This window comes from Armigeres subalbatus, chromosome 2 (genome assembly GCF_024139115.2).
Source record: "Armigeres subalbatus isolate Guangzhou_Male chromosome 2, GZ_Asu_2, whole genome shotgun sequence".
Taxonomy (NCBI): domain Eukaryota; kingdom Metazoa; phylum Arthropoda; class Insecta; order Diptera; family Culicidae; genus Armigeres; species Armigeres subalbatus.
Window position 1 is genome coordinate 344,934,017 of NC_085140.1, and position 12,367 is coordinate 344,946,383.

General features: G+C 41.1%; 2 protein-coding genes across 3 annotated transcripts in view; one reads left to right on the plus strand and one right to left on the minus strand.

Moving 5' to 3' along the window:
• The window catches only part of LOC134212879 (cyclin-dependent kinase 5 activator 1), a 119,943-nt gene that overhangs the window by 64,088 nt on the left and 43,488 nt on the right, over positions 1 to 12,367 (plus strand). The gene's annotated exons all lie outside the window — the stretch shown is intronic.
• LOC134216353 (general odorant-binding protein 45-like) lies at positions 9,308 to 10,182 on the minus strand. Its single transcript, XM_062695261.1, has one exon. It carries the CDS (start codon positions 10,180 to 10,182, stop codon positions 9,418 to 9,420), a length of 765 nt encoding a protein of 254 aa, XP_062551245.1. The 3' UTR covers positions 9,308 to 9,417.

Sequence of the window (12,367 nt, forward strand, 5' to 3'; positions counted from 1 at the left end):
CTTTTCCATTTTCTATCTTTACTTTTTATAATTATAGGCATTATACATGCCCCACACCGCAGCTTAGTGTTCATTTAGTGAGGATAACTTTTGATACTTTTATGCCCAGGGAAGTCGAGAGAATTTTCAAAATCGAACCCAGTCACCTTCAACATGGGCTTGCTTTGTAACCTCACCCCAAGTTTTCGAACGCCTTTCTTGTAAAGCTAATTCCGTAGGGTCCCCGGGTTGTGACCGATGTGGCCAGATTGAATCCGAGTAGTCAAGGAAACCTAAAAATAACATTCCCATCATTGCATTTGAAAATCATGAAGTTCGAAATGTCGCACGACCTATTTTGAATCAATTTAGAAAATGACTATTCCGTAGGTCCCCGGATTGTGGTCGATGTGTCCAGATTGAATCCGAGTGGGCCAGGTACTCTTAAAATATCATTCCCATCATTGCAACGTCTAAGGGATATTGGACAAAATGGGACACTGAAGGGACCCTGCAAAAAAGGAATAGCCTTTTGATATGCCAACAATAGTCTTCAAGGATCTTAGTACATTGTTCTTAAATGAAAATTGATTTGATGTTATACTTTTGAAAATATTTTTAAATTATAGGAGGCATCAGACAAAAACAGACACTAAACATATTCCCAGTGAATTGTTCGAGGATAACACTATTTCATCGTCCTGAATTCCATAACTGACAGTAACTCATTTGATGATCTCCTCGAATCTTAAATGTGTATCATCTGAAGCATTTTATAGGGGTATTAGACAAAATGAGACACTTATCCGTGTTCAAAAACATATGGGAGGCCTATTTTGATATTTCCATAACACAAGTCAAGGTTTTCCCTGTCTTTTCGATTGATGTGGACATAAAGGGTGGTACGGTCGAAATTTGGTCAATATCAACTTGATGTATTTCTTTCAATTTTGCATTTAAAAAACCTGAACACCCCTCATTTTGAAGGTGTGTGTGTGTAGAATGTTGCTCCTATTTTGATTTTGGAATTCACTCTTTAGTTGTCAAAATGCCGTCCAAGCAAGAAGAGCAGCGTATCAAAATTATGCACGCGCATCGCGAAAATCCGAGCTACTCGCACGCAAAGTTGGCAAAATCGCTAAAAGTTGTAGTTTCCGGGACAGGAATTTTATACGGCAAAGAGAAGGGGAAAGGTAGCAGATATTTTCAAGCACATGAAACTGTCAAAGTTCGCAAAGAAATATCTGGTTTGGCAAGCCATCTGTACCTGTGGCTTGAAAAGCAGCATTTTCATAGCTTCCGGGACTGTCAACCAAGAAATTTACGTGAAAGAGTGTTTGAATAAACGTCTGCTGCCTTTCCTGAAGAAACACGGTTGTTCCGTACTGTTTTGGCATTTTGCCATTACGGTAAAAAGGCCATGGAGTGGTACGCCGCCAACAACGTGCAGGGTGTTCCCAAGGACAAGAACCCTCCCAACACGCCAGAGCTCCGCCTAATTGAGAAGTACTGGGCTATTGTCAAGCGGAACCTAAAGAAGACTAAAAAAACGGCTAAGGACGAGCAGCAGTTCAAGGCAAACTGGCTTTCTGCGGTGAAGAAGGTGGACAAGGTGGCTGTACAAAATCTGATGGCAGGGGTCAAGCGTAAGGCCCGGCAATTCGGATTTGGAAAAGCGGAAGCCTAACTGAATATTTTTCCAGAATTTTATACTAATTGAATTTGAAAATAAATTGAATTTGATTTTTTAAATAAACGATTTCACCGATTTACACGCGTTTTCCCTTGACCAAATTTTGACCGTATCACCCTTTATGCATTAGCAAAATCATCTATTTGTAGGGGAAATTGGACAAAATAGGACACTTCCAGTATTCTAACGGCAAAGGGGTCGGCACCATCAGATTCTTTGGATTTTTGTGATTTTTTTAAGGTAATCTCCAGATTTGTACATACCGTGGTTGAATTGCGTCCGTTTTTTGGCTCGAATTTGCACACTGTGCATTGCTTTGTGAAATCATGAAGTTTGAGGTGTCGCGCGACCTATTTTGAATCGATTTAGAAAATGGCCATTCCGTGGGCCCCGGATTGTGACCGATTTGACCAGATTGAATCCAAGTAGGCCAGGAACCCTAAAAATATCATTCCCATCATTGCATTGTTAAATCATTGTTAAATCAAGTTTGAAATGTCGCACGACCTATTTTGATTCCATTTAGAAAATGGCCATTCCGTGGGTCCCCGGATTGTGACCGATTTGACCGGATTGAATCCGAGTAAGCCAGGAACCCCAAAAATATTATTCCCATCATTGCATTGAAAAATCACGAAGCTTGAAGTGTCGAAAGTCCTATTTTATCAATTTAAAAAATGGCCATTTCGTAGGTCCACGGATTATGACCGATGAGATTGAATCCGAGTGGGCCAAGAACTTCAAAAATATCCTTCCCATCATTACTTTGCGAAAACATGAAGTTTGAGGTGTCGCACGACCTGTTTTGACTTAAATTTGTAAATGGCTACTTATTCCGGGGACAACTGAACAGACCCTAACGGAATCTGGAATAATTTGCGGAACAGCTTTCCGACAGTTGACCGTCGGACCCCGGTTCGATTGTTTCAATCTTCTCGCAATATCTACAACGTTACCGAAAAGTGAATTTGAATGCAAGCAATGCTAGTAACGCATACAATGGCGCCATCTGGTTGCGGAATAGAGGTAATAAACTAAAAAGGACGATTGTCGCTGCGGTTCCCTTTGTTATCGTTCCCAAACATGTTGGGTACATAACTGTCAAAACGTACTGATTTTTCCTTCGTTGACATTTAGTGCCCTATCCTCGCCAGCAAAAGATGTTTCGCCAGTGACGATAGTGACAATCCTCTATTGGTTGCGGTCACTACCAATCATTGACGTTAAAACATAATAAGAAAAATGTTTTTTTTCTTGTTGGTATATGAAAGCAACCACTGAACATGTTCGTCGGCGATATATTTGTACTAGTCGACCCGGCAGACGTTGTCCTGCATAGTAGGCGAAAATGTGTGTTGTGAACAACCCATGCGAAGTTTCCATACGATGCTTTATTTTAGTTTTTCACGATTACTCAACTTTACAATTGATTTTCGACTACGAAAATATCATATAAACCCGTCGGAAACTATAACGAATGTAGCTGCTGAAGGAATGAATAAAATCCATCCTGCCGTTTATGCGGATACGAACACAGACCATTTCATTTTTATATATATAGAAGATATTTCATTTTAATTCAAACTACTTATTTTATAAATTTATATGCCACATCATATCACTAAATTTACTAAATAATTTGTTCAGTAGGCATATATTTATAAAAATATTGTAACTCTTTGTCCTGGTTATACTTGATGACCTTAAATCATTTTCTTTTGCCATTATCAGCTTTTTGAAGTTTTGAGTTTGAGACAAGTTTGGAACGCTGATCATTTTTCTTAGTTTGTTGTAATTATTTATTATAAAAAGAAAAAGTCAACCAATTTTCTATTTATTTTTAAAATAATAACTTCCCAACAATTAAGTCAATATTTCATCGCCTACATGAACACTTCTTAAGTGTTTTATATTGAATTATCGATCAAAAAGATATTAGAAGATTTTTTTGTGTAAGTTATACTTAATAGCACAGCTATCTCCATCAATGCTTTTACTAATTTTAACATAAAGTGTCCAGATGTCTCGGATTGTACAGGACAGTCCCGGATTCAGCCTGCTTGACCCGAATTGCCCGGAAAATGTCCCGCATTCCCATGGGAATGTCCATTCATGTGCACATGATGAATCTGTAAATTCTGGATAAGCTATGGAATTCGTAAGAAATTGGATTAAAAAAATGGCCCAGATCCGAAAAACCAGAAGAAAAAAGAAATCTTGGACACTCTAGAGGATATACTGAACTTGGAGAATGGAGATTTAAATAATTTTGAGAATCTAGGCCATTTCCGTATATGTACTGAAAAATCAACAAAAGTTGAAATAATTTATCAAACTCTGAATAACGCAGAAATCTAAGGAATCTGAAGTATTTGATTACCCGAGAGGGTTTAAATAATTGTTCGATTTTTGAAATTAATTTGTTTGATTTGCGAAGTTAAACGTGTCTGAATATGTTCTGTAAAGCTTAGATCCTGACAATGATCCAATCGAAGCTCTAGAACAGGGCTGCCCAACGTACGGCCCTTAGCTCCATTTTTTGTGGCTCGTGGCGTTTGAGAAAAAAATACCTCATAACCGGTCCGAGAAGCTGGCTCGAGAAGCTCATTCTTTTTATTTAGCAATAAATGCTAGGTTATTACTAATTAAGGTAAATCCCGTTGGAATCAAATTTGAAAACTACTTAGCACTTTCAGGGGCACATAACTCCAAAAACAAACTACAAGCAAAACCGAAAAACCGATGAAACTACTGAATGTTTAAAACAAAGCACAGGTAGCTGTCTTAATAAGAGAAATTGATGATCATCTTCAAATTACAGAGGAAATAGGAATTAGCGACTTACTTACTTACTTATGGATCCTGTACACCTCCGGTGGTGCAAAGGTCCGACTTGAAAGATCTCCATGCTGAGCGTTGCCCGGCTATCGCTTTCACCTGTTGCCAGGTTAGATTTCGGTCGATTTCTTTTATTTATTTATTGAGGCTTCGCCGTCATGAGCCTCTGGGTCTGCCTCTGCTGCGATGTCCCGCTGGGTTCCAGTCCAATGCTTGTTTACAGATTTCGTTTCCGCCCCTACGTAGAGTGTGGCCGACCCAGCCCCACACAGCAAATAATTTTGAAAATTCAACGACGTGTAAAATTGCAGCTTATCCCATCAAACGAATTAACATTTGATATTATATTAAATTTGATTGAATTTTACAAGCAAGCACCGTTTACATTTATTTCGATTTAAAAGAATAGTCAGATCGATTGAATGTTACGTTTATTTGCATGCTCCAAATATGTGCATGAAAACACATTCAAAATCACAACATATTTTTATCTGTGCACTTCCGATCCTGAATTTCTGTTGCTATCGGCCTCTGGTGACAACGACGATGGAGCTCGTTGTATGAGATCCAGTTGTGAGGCTACCAGGCCCGAATTATATACCGCAGGCATCTGTTAATGAAAACCTGCAGCCGTTGAGTGTTCTCCACTGATACACACCATGTTTCGCTAGCGTATAACAGCACAGATTTCACGTTAGAGTTGAAAATTCGTATTTTGGTGCGTTCACTTATCTGCCTGTTTTTCCAGATATTTCTTAAATTCGCAAAGGCAGCCCTTGATCCGTACGAATATGTTGATCTTGGTGCCGCCGTCTGACGCCATTTGGCTACCAAGATATTGGAAGCTTTCAGCATTATCCACTGGTTGCCCGGCTACCGTGAAACTGGAAGTCACCGTGTTTACATCCAACGATTTGGTTTTGTTGACGTTGATGACTAAACCTGCCGAAGAGGAGCGCTCGTCAAGGTCGTTGAGCTTACTCTGCATATCAGAGCGCCGTTGCGCGAGGAGTGCAACATCTTCCGCCAATTCGAAGTCATTTAGGTGCTCCATGGTTATAGGCTGCCATAACAGCCCGCGGTTTGGTTCACGGTCAATCGCATCTACCAGAATCTCGTCGATTACGATGAGGAACAGTAACGGTGATAGAATACATCCTTACCTCACACCAGCTACGACCTGGATAGGGTCGGACAAGACCCCATTGTGCAGCACTCTACACGAGAAGGCCTCGTACTGTGCCTCGATGAGGCCGATGATTTTCTCAGGAACTCCCTTGCTTCTCAGGGCGCCCCACATATTCTCGTGATTGAGACGGTCGAAAGCTTTTTCGTAGTCAATGAATACCAAGTAAAGGGACTCTTGGAATTCGTTGACCTGCTCCAAAATGATGCGGAGCGTGACAATGTGGTCCACACAGGATCTTCCGGCACGGAATCCGGCTTGCTGCCGCCGGAGAGTCGCATCGATCTTCTCCTGAATCCGGGCTAGGATAATTTTGCACAGAACTTTGAGAACGGTACACAGCAACATAATGCCTCGCCAGTTATCGCATACAGTCAGGTCACCCTTTTTGGGCACCTTCACTAAGATACCTTGCATCCAGTCGACCGGGAAAGTTGCGGTGTCCCAGATATTACGAAATAAACGATGCAGTAGTTGTGCGGATGTCATGGGGTCAACTTTGAGCATCTCGGCTGATATGCGATCGACCCCTGGGGCTTTATTCGATTTCATGCTTTGGATGGCTGTTTGAAACTCTAGCAGTGATGGAGCTTCGGTATTGACGCGTGTTATATGTCGGATCCTAGGCAGATCATGCCGAGGTGGTGATGGCCTGGCTGGCACTTGAAAAAGTTGTTCGAAGTGCTCGAACCAGCGTTTCAGCTGGTCAGTTGGGTCGGTCAATAACTGATCATTCGCGTCTTTCACAGGCATCGTTGCATTCATCTTCGCCCCGCTTAAGCGTCGTGAGATATCGTAGAGGAGGCGAATGTCCCTGGTTGCGGCGGCTCTCTCTCCTTCGTCAGCCAGAGAGTCTGCCCACGCTCGCTTGTCCCGTCGACATGAGCGTTTTACTTCCTTCTCAAGAGCCGCGTATCGTTGACAGGCTAAGACTCTGGCTCCTTTGGATTTCGATCGCTCTATCGCGGCTTTGGCTTCTCTTCGCTCCTCTATCTTCCTCCAGGTCTCATCGGTGATCCATTGTTTTCTCTGGGTGCGCAGTTCGCCCAGATTGTTCTCGCTGGTGGCGATGAAGGCATTCTTGATGGCGGTCCATTGGTCTTCCACGCTGCCACCTTCCGGAATATCTGCAGCACGCGTCTCCAGTTCTTCAACGAAGGACCGTTTCACCGTGGCATCTTCCAGTCGGCGTGTGTTGAATCGTCCTCCAACTCTTTCCTCCTGCCAACGAATCCGCGCAATGCGCAGGCGTATTTCGCCGATGAGGAGGTGATGATCAGACGCGATATCGGCACTACGTTTATTCCGTACATCAAGAAGGCTCCGTTTCTATTTTCGGCTGATGCAGATGTGGTCGATTTGACTTATTAGCGACTACCTCTGGTATAAACCTGAGGAAAGCTGTTCAGACCTGTATGAAAGAGCTTGAACTCCTCTTTGAAAACTTAAGGCCTTAAACTAATGGAGCTCCAGCAATGACGGGAAAGAACACGGGCGTTGTGACACTTGAAGATTAAAGCAATTTGTTTATTTGTTAATCGATTGGTATTCAGCCACAAAAGTTAATTTGTGATATTTCTCAGTAAAAATGTAATTTTTTACCATCTATGTGCAAAAATGATTAATATTCGTGACGCTCGTTATTGAGAAAATCAACTTCACCTAGACGAGGAAACTTAACTAATTCCTAATTATGTTGGGGGAAATGGAAGCAGAATACGGAGATTTGCTGTGTGATAATGCGACGTTCGTAGTCTAACCCGGGGTACCTTGCTTGAGAGATTTTATTCTCTGTGGAACTAGAGTTATTGCCGGGAAGAACCGCTCCACTGCAATACAACCTTGCTTCGCAACAACGCTGTGCGCTTGTAACGGGTTAAGTTTTACTTGCAGTGCTCCCAGTAGCATTAACAGAACACTCACTTAGCACCAATAACCCAACATTTAATTGAAGATTATATTCAACGTCAGGGACACTTTCGGTATCCCACATTTTCTTCGAAAGAAAAACATCATTTTTACAAAATAAAGCAAAACCAATGCCCAGCTGCATGATCCTGAATGGGTGAGCCTTTACAGTAGATGTCCCCAACCTTATTAATGGCTTGATATGTTCAAGGCTGCAGGGATCAAGAAGTCGAACTTTCATTTTTTTATTCTTTATTACCGAGACTTTCAGCCCGAGGCTGGTTCGTCTCGTGACAAGTCGAACTTTTATTATCCAAAATGCAAATAATTGAAACAATTTGGCATAATTGCTGGTCGGAAACTGATACATTTCTCATATTCTGGTAGAAAAAAAGTCGATACCTTTCAACAGATATTTTCAAGCTCATTCGGTAATTTTTGAGAACACAGTTCCTCAACACCTTTTACTGATGTGAATAATGTACTTGGAATGTTCCAAATGGAGATAATTGACCTCCAATGCAGCAACGTGCTCGAATCTAAATTTCAGAAAGACACATCTTTCGTAGATATTTGCTCTCTCCATAAGTACATATCTGTGTAAACAACTGTTTATCAAGAATGAAATCAGTAAAAAGTAATAATTGTTGGCTTGCGAAATTCGATCACCGATTGTGAAATCAATATGCGTCGAGTATGTATTCCATGTACTGTTACGTAAAAAGAAAAGGAAAATAAGCACATAAAAAGGTTGTTCGTACGCAATCAAATCGTGTTTAGTTTTTTCATAAACAATTCTAGCCATTGTGTAAAACTAAATGTCATTCTGGAAAAAAATGTATTTTACTTTGGTCATTTTGAAAATGTTTAAAAAATATGTCCCGAATATTTTCTGGCCCACCAGTAAGTGGCCATTCTGAAAATCAACCCGTGGTTGGGCAGGCCTGCTCTAGAATCTAGGGATATCAAAAAATGTGAGAAATCCTTTTGGAGTATCCTTAAATCTGCAAAGATCTACAAATCTACAAAGTCAGCAAAACGTGATTGTTCAGACTGAACACTTACATATTTTGTAAGACAACGGACAATGCCTGGTAGACTAGTGAAGAATATTTTGCATATCGAAGAGTTTCCACGATTGGAACGGGAATCGAACCCTCACCTCATAACAACACAATACACGCAGACGGCCACTGATAGCACAGCCACATTTCAAAAATATTTGAAAATTCCAAAGATTATATTATGATATTTGTTTATATCGAGTTTATATGTAAATGAGTAGTAATACTGTTGTTGTAGATTGAGGGGAGATCTATTTTCGTTTTAAGAAATTTAGGCGTTTTTATAGGGATTTTTTTGGCGTACATAAGGATTTTGCGTTTTTTTGTCAATCCCAATAATCATAAGAAAGCTGTACATATTGGTAAAATAATTTTTAAACGACAAATTTACTTTGTTAACATTTTTACAGCTAGTATTGTTTCTTTACATCAATCGAAAATTCACCAAGTGTGTTTGAACAACAATAAAAAAGTTTTAAATTAATCAGCAAAAGGTCGGATTTCAACGAAGTATGTATTTACATATTAATAATATATTTACAGGTCATGTGAACATGGAAAATGATTTTTTATTATTTTGTTAGAAAAATCTATTTGTAACGCAGATAATACGATAGTAACGCAGCGAAAGGTAAAAAATATGTGTGTCATCCTGCTGCTGTACGCGTACAACATGGTACGTGTATCACTGTACAGAAATCATATGTCTGTCTATAGTATTTGATAAATAACTTCCACTGTATCCATGATCAGAAGACTGACGAATAATACATTTGAGCATTGCCATGAATTAAACAAAGCTTTGTCACGTAGCTCGTCAAAGCACAGCTATCTCCATTATCCTTCGACGCATACGAATCTATGCACTCAACCGTCTTCTGGACGTACGCATCTTCATTCTCATCCTGTCCGAACTGCACGTACGCCCTATCCAGTAGAAACCCATGCTCGTCGTACCATAAATCAGCATGCAACAGTACACACCGCACCAAGCAGGAACTTTGCTGTGTGCCATTTCCAGAGTAATCTTTCAGTATTTCACTGCACTCGGATTTAAATTGGAGCAATTCCCTGGCCGTTTGGGGCACATACTGAGGCGTTACGGCCAAATTCCCGTACTGATGGTAGTAGCAACAGAACGATTCGTACGCCATCGAAACAACATCTTTCTTAGCCACTTTCTGCAAGGCCCGCTTCAGGCACTGGGTCGTTCGATTCACGTACCCCACGTCGTCGGCATCCGGCAGGAAGAAGTTTTTAATTACGGCCGGCTGCAGCCCGCTATAGTCATCCCAGAAGCGCAGCACCAGTCCGATGCACCGAATCAGTAGTTTGGTTTCGTGGTCTCGCGGGTACTCGTTGGCATCCACGTACTCCGACCAGCGACTGCTGCTGATGTTGAGGTGCTGGAGACACTCGCGCTGAGCTTGCTGAAAACTTTTCTCCAAGCAAAACGCGGGAGTTGCTTTGGCGATTAGAAACAGAAGCGTGGCGAAAGCTGTGATTGACTTCATCGTGTTTCGGTTCTGGCTATGATTTGCGGTGGAATCATTCGTCATCTAACTTATATGCAGTTGGCGGGTTCTGGGTACGTGATTCGGATCACTTATCGTCAAGATCATCAAACTGATAATGTTTGGACTTGAGACACGATGTTTGTCTAGAATCAAATTTGACTCGTAACTAGCATGCTAGAATCAAATGCTAACTTATGGCTCAGACAGAAGCATTCCTATATGAGAATCAAACATAAAATAAATCAGTTTTACTGAAAATATTAAAAAATATTTGTCTTAACGTGTGGTAAGCATATGGTAAAAGAAAAACAATAACTGAAGATGTTATATGTTTGCGCAAGATGCTTCGAAATATTTTATCGAAGTTACCTGACGTGAGGGAGTCGCTCCATACCACGTATACGTTAACACCACAAACTCGCGGAATTTTCTGAAATATTTATTCTTCAATCTTTGATTTTTAAAAGCTTAAATTGAAACTGTGTACGCGCGGTGAGTTAACAATCTATATGTAGGTACCGTTGTTCTGAAACTATAATTCAAAAATGTTTCATATTAATAATATTTATTTCTAATATTTTCCATGACACTTTATTCCATTCGCAATAAGTACATGATCCTTCTGCTTCACGAAAAGTGTATGCTGAAATCGACCAAATTTCTCCAACATCGTATGCTAACTCGAACCCAGTTGTCTTCAGCATTGTCCGCTGTGTAATCTTGCAACTTATCATTGAGCTGCGAAAGGCCTAAACGGGTGTAGCTAGAGAATAGTGGGCCACAGTTTGTGGCTTCATGGAATACAAGAACATGTACGAACGCCTAGCAAAACTCTTACTAGCAATGATATTCTCTGCAGTTGTGCTCCGGTTTATCTTCCATTATCATGCAAAGCGGGTCGCTTATGGTAAGCTTCAGCCCCACAGATTTCAAACTAGAACATCATTCCCGGCACAACTGTTCCTCTCTGGTAGATTGTGTAAGGGAATGTAAACAACAAAATCGGACGGTTTGCGACTACCTCAACCATCCCCTGCAAATAAATAACAACCTCGACCGACAGCTAGGGTTGCATTGCTGCATCAGTCTAAAAATATCCTTTAATGCAATCCTTGACACGATGTACGTATGCATATTTTCACTGCGCATCGGCAACGAAAAGCAGCAACCAAGCCGAGTCGAACGGGTTTATCCTGAAGAAACATTACATATAAATGCAACCGAACGTGGTCTGGTTGATGGTACGTGGTATGCTCTGTCTACACGATGATGCTCGTCTGGAACGTTATCGAAATATGTGAGGAGGTAACTCAAGTAAGCGACAATCAATCTGATATGAAGCACATGCGTTGTAAGTTTCAGTCCCGACTAAAAGTCCCATAAAAAAGAAGCTGACGTTTCACCGCATTCTTGTACATGACTCCAGTGGATGCCATTCCAGTTGCGGATTTCCAAGTACGCTTCCCCATAGGTTCCATGTAGGTATATTTTACATGCATTTTGAAAGTCGCACTCTCGCGTTGTGTTGTTGAGCTCAATGCATTCTTTCGAGGCGAAAAATGTTACCGGTTCCTTGCGTTTCGTAGCAACAAACGGAAAGCGTTACCAGCGTTGATGAATTACTTCGAAAACTCTGACCGGAGAAGCCCACCACCCACACCAACCCAGCAACGATAGCAATTACGTCATGTCTAGAACAACATAAAGAACGTATTCGTTCGTTCGTACGTACGGTGAATGCTAATTATTTACTACTTCCAACTCCCAGCATCGTGTACAAGCCAGGCAAGGCGTAAATCACGAACCCATTCCGTTCACGCAATTAGTCTTACGGCAGCTAAATACACGGTCGACTTCATGTCGCTACCATGAAGTGAACCATTTCGTTTCGTCTCTTCTCCGGTGGGTAAGTGGTTCCGCTTTTTTAAGCAATTTAGTCAGACTCGAGTCACCGACGACACAGCCAGCATGAAGGGAACCGAACGGCTGGATTCGTTGCTGATTCGGAGTGGAATTTCCGTTTCATCGTTGTGAAGTGAGATGCATTTGTGCTGCTCAGCTCAAGTGCCGGAGAGCAGACATTTGCATTTGGGAAATAGACATTCTAACGTTTTGCGAAACACTTTCACTAAGGATTGTAAAAATAAAAACTTCATTACCTAGGTAATAGCGCACAAAGTCG

Bases quoted from the DNA above. Each gene is read 5' to 3' on its own strand.
- LOC134216353 (XM_062695261.1), bottom strand. From the start codon at position 10,182: ATGAAGTCAATCACAGCTTTCGCCACGCTTCTGTTTCTAATCGCCAAA.